A 1,848-nucleotide genomic window follows, 5' to 3' on the forward strand; every position below is an offset into this window, starting at 1 on the left:
TATATTTTCGTAATTAATTATTTAATAATTTTCAAAAATTATAATAAGGGTAAAAACGTCCAGATTTGAATCTCATTAATGGTAAAAAAGTAATCTCAGGTCTGAGGATGAATGTGGTGCGTTTGTGTAACCTAAATTGGAGAAAAAAGCTTGTCCGAAAATATTTTAAGGGCAATTTTTATTATGGACAAGAGAGGTCAATTTTTGTGAGATTGAATGTGAGCTCTTTCGACTACTCCTAATATATTAGATTGGGTTTTCTCTTTACTAATACGTTCAATAGTTGTATAGTTTAGTCTTTTTTTTAATAGATAATTCTAATTATATTTGTAACCTATACTTTAAGACTATTTTATCATTTTTAAATTATTTCATAATTAATATATAATTTAAAATGAAAAATTTAACTAAATTTTTTTTATCTTAAAATTTTTAAAATATTTTTTCCACGACATTATGTGGGTCTGAATCCTAGATTAAATAAAAGAATTATCAGAAAGTAAAGGTATTGTTATTTTAACTCGATGGCAAACGTAACATACATTTTTAATAAAGTGGCATATGTTTTCATGATATGAGCTCCTTGTAAGGTCATTCCTTTCAAAGGAAAAGTTTCTATATAACCGTGGGATACTAATACAAAAAAGAAAACAAATCAAATGAAAATGGTCAAGAGTAGAAGACTAATACAAACACGTTATTCATTATTTAAAAGAGAGGAAGTAGAAGGCATATACAATCTATAGATCGACAACCTTCTACGCACATACACAAATGAGCACGAGAGTCTTAACATTTTTGTCACATACACGACAATTATTGAAAAATGAAAACATGAAAACAACACTGTGAAAGATGGCCACCCTGCACCTCCAGATGTATAGATGGAAATAGATGGATGTAGTTGTCTAGGCAGTTTCAACTGCATTCATCGAGTCCTTGGTGCACATTGTAGAACATGCGTTGGCACATTTTTCAACCGCTCCATTCACGACTTCACTTGCATCTAATTATAGAGACATAATATGAACGGATATTATTTATATTATCTTATCAAATATATAAAAAAATGATACTAATGATATATATGAGTATGAGAAGTTTGTTTTACTAGAGTTCTGAATAGTGGTTAAAGCACCACACACAGAGGATACACATCCAACCTTGCAGTATTCAGTGACAACATCACCTTGAAACAAAATTTAAAACACATCAAGAAAATGTAATATTGATCCGTCATATTACAGATAATGTACGTAATAAATTACTATATTAATCAATTTACCTGTGTTTTCGAGAATGTCATGCGTATATCCAGGAGGACATTTCGTCCCACCAATGTTTTTGCAGCCACTAAGACTTGCACATATTGGCCTGGAACTTCCCGTTAAGCGGCAAGTATTATAAATATTTCTAGCAGTGGTGGATGGACAGCAGCTCTTTGCGTCAACTTGAATTTGTGCTATGAATAGACTCATTAGGAGCACACTTAGAATCAAAGTTTTGCCTTCCATCTTTTGATTGATTAGTTGTTTGATTGCAAAATGTATGTGGAGAGTTATAAGCTTATATTGATGAAATGGTGATGAAACTAGGCTAGCTTAAATTCTAGTTGCTCTGCAATTTGCAACCACAAAAGTTGTTTGATACCTTCATATCACATGCTCTACACACACTCTGTACACGCTGCATGGACCACCCTTATCTCAATTGCTACCTTCAATTTTGGGAATACATTCATCTCTTTCTTTTTTTCCTTTTTTGGTTAATAGGGACAAAAAGAAAAACTCTTAAAATTTTGTGTTTCTTAATAATTGAATTTGGCTGCTTACTGTTCTTTTTACAGTT

The 1,848-nt window shown here is 31.3% G+C and overlaps 1 protein-coding gene across 1 annotated transcript; it reads right to left on the bottom strand.

The window, feature by feature from the left end:
- LOC104700726 (probable thionin-2.4) lies at positions 685–1,596 on the bottom strand. Its single transcript, XM_010416289.2, has 3 exons — positions 1,286–1,596; positions 1,112–1,189; positions 685–1,006 (listed from the first exon to the last, which is right to left on the bottom strand). Exons 1-3 carry the CDS (start codon positions 1,512–1,514, stop codon positions 909–911), a joined length of 405 nt encoding a protein of 134 aa, XP_010414591.1. The 5' UTR covers positions 1,515–1,596; the 3' UTR covers positions 685–908.

The sequence above is a fragment of the Camelina sativa genome, chromosome 7 (genome assembly GCF_000633955.1).
Source record: "Camelina sativa cultivar DH55 chromosome 7, Cs, whole genome shotgun sequence".
Taxonomy (NCBI): domain Eukaryota; kingdom Viridiplantae; phylum Streptophyta; class Magnoliopsida; order Brassicales; family Brassicaceae; genus Camelina; species Camelina sativa.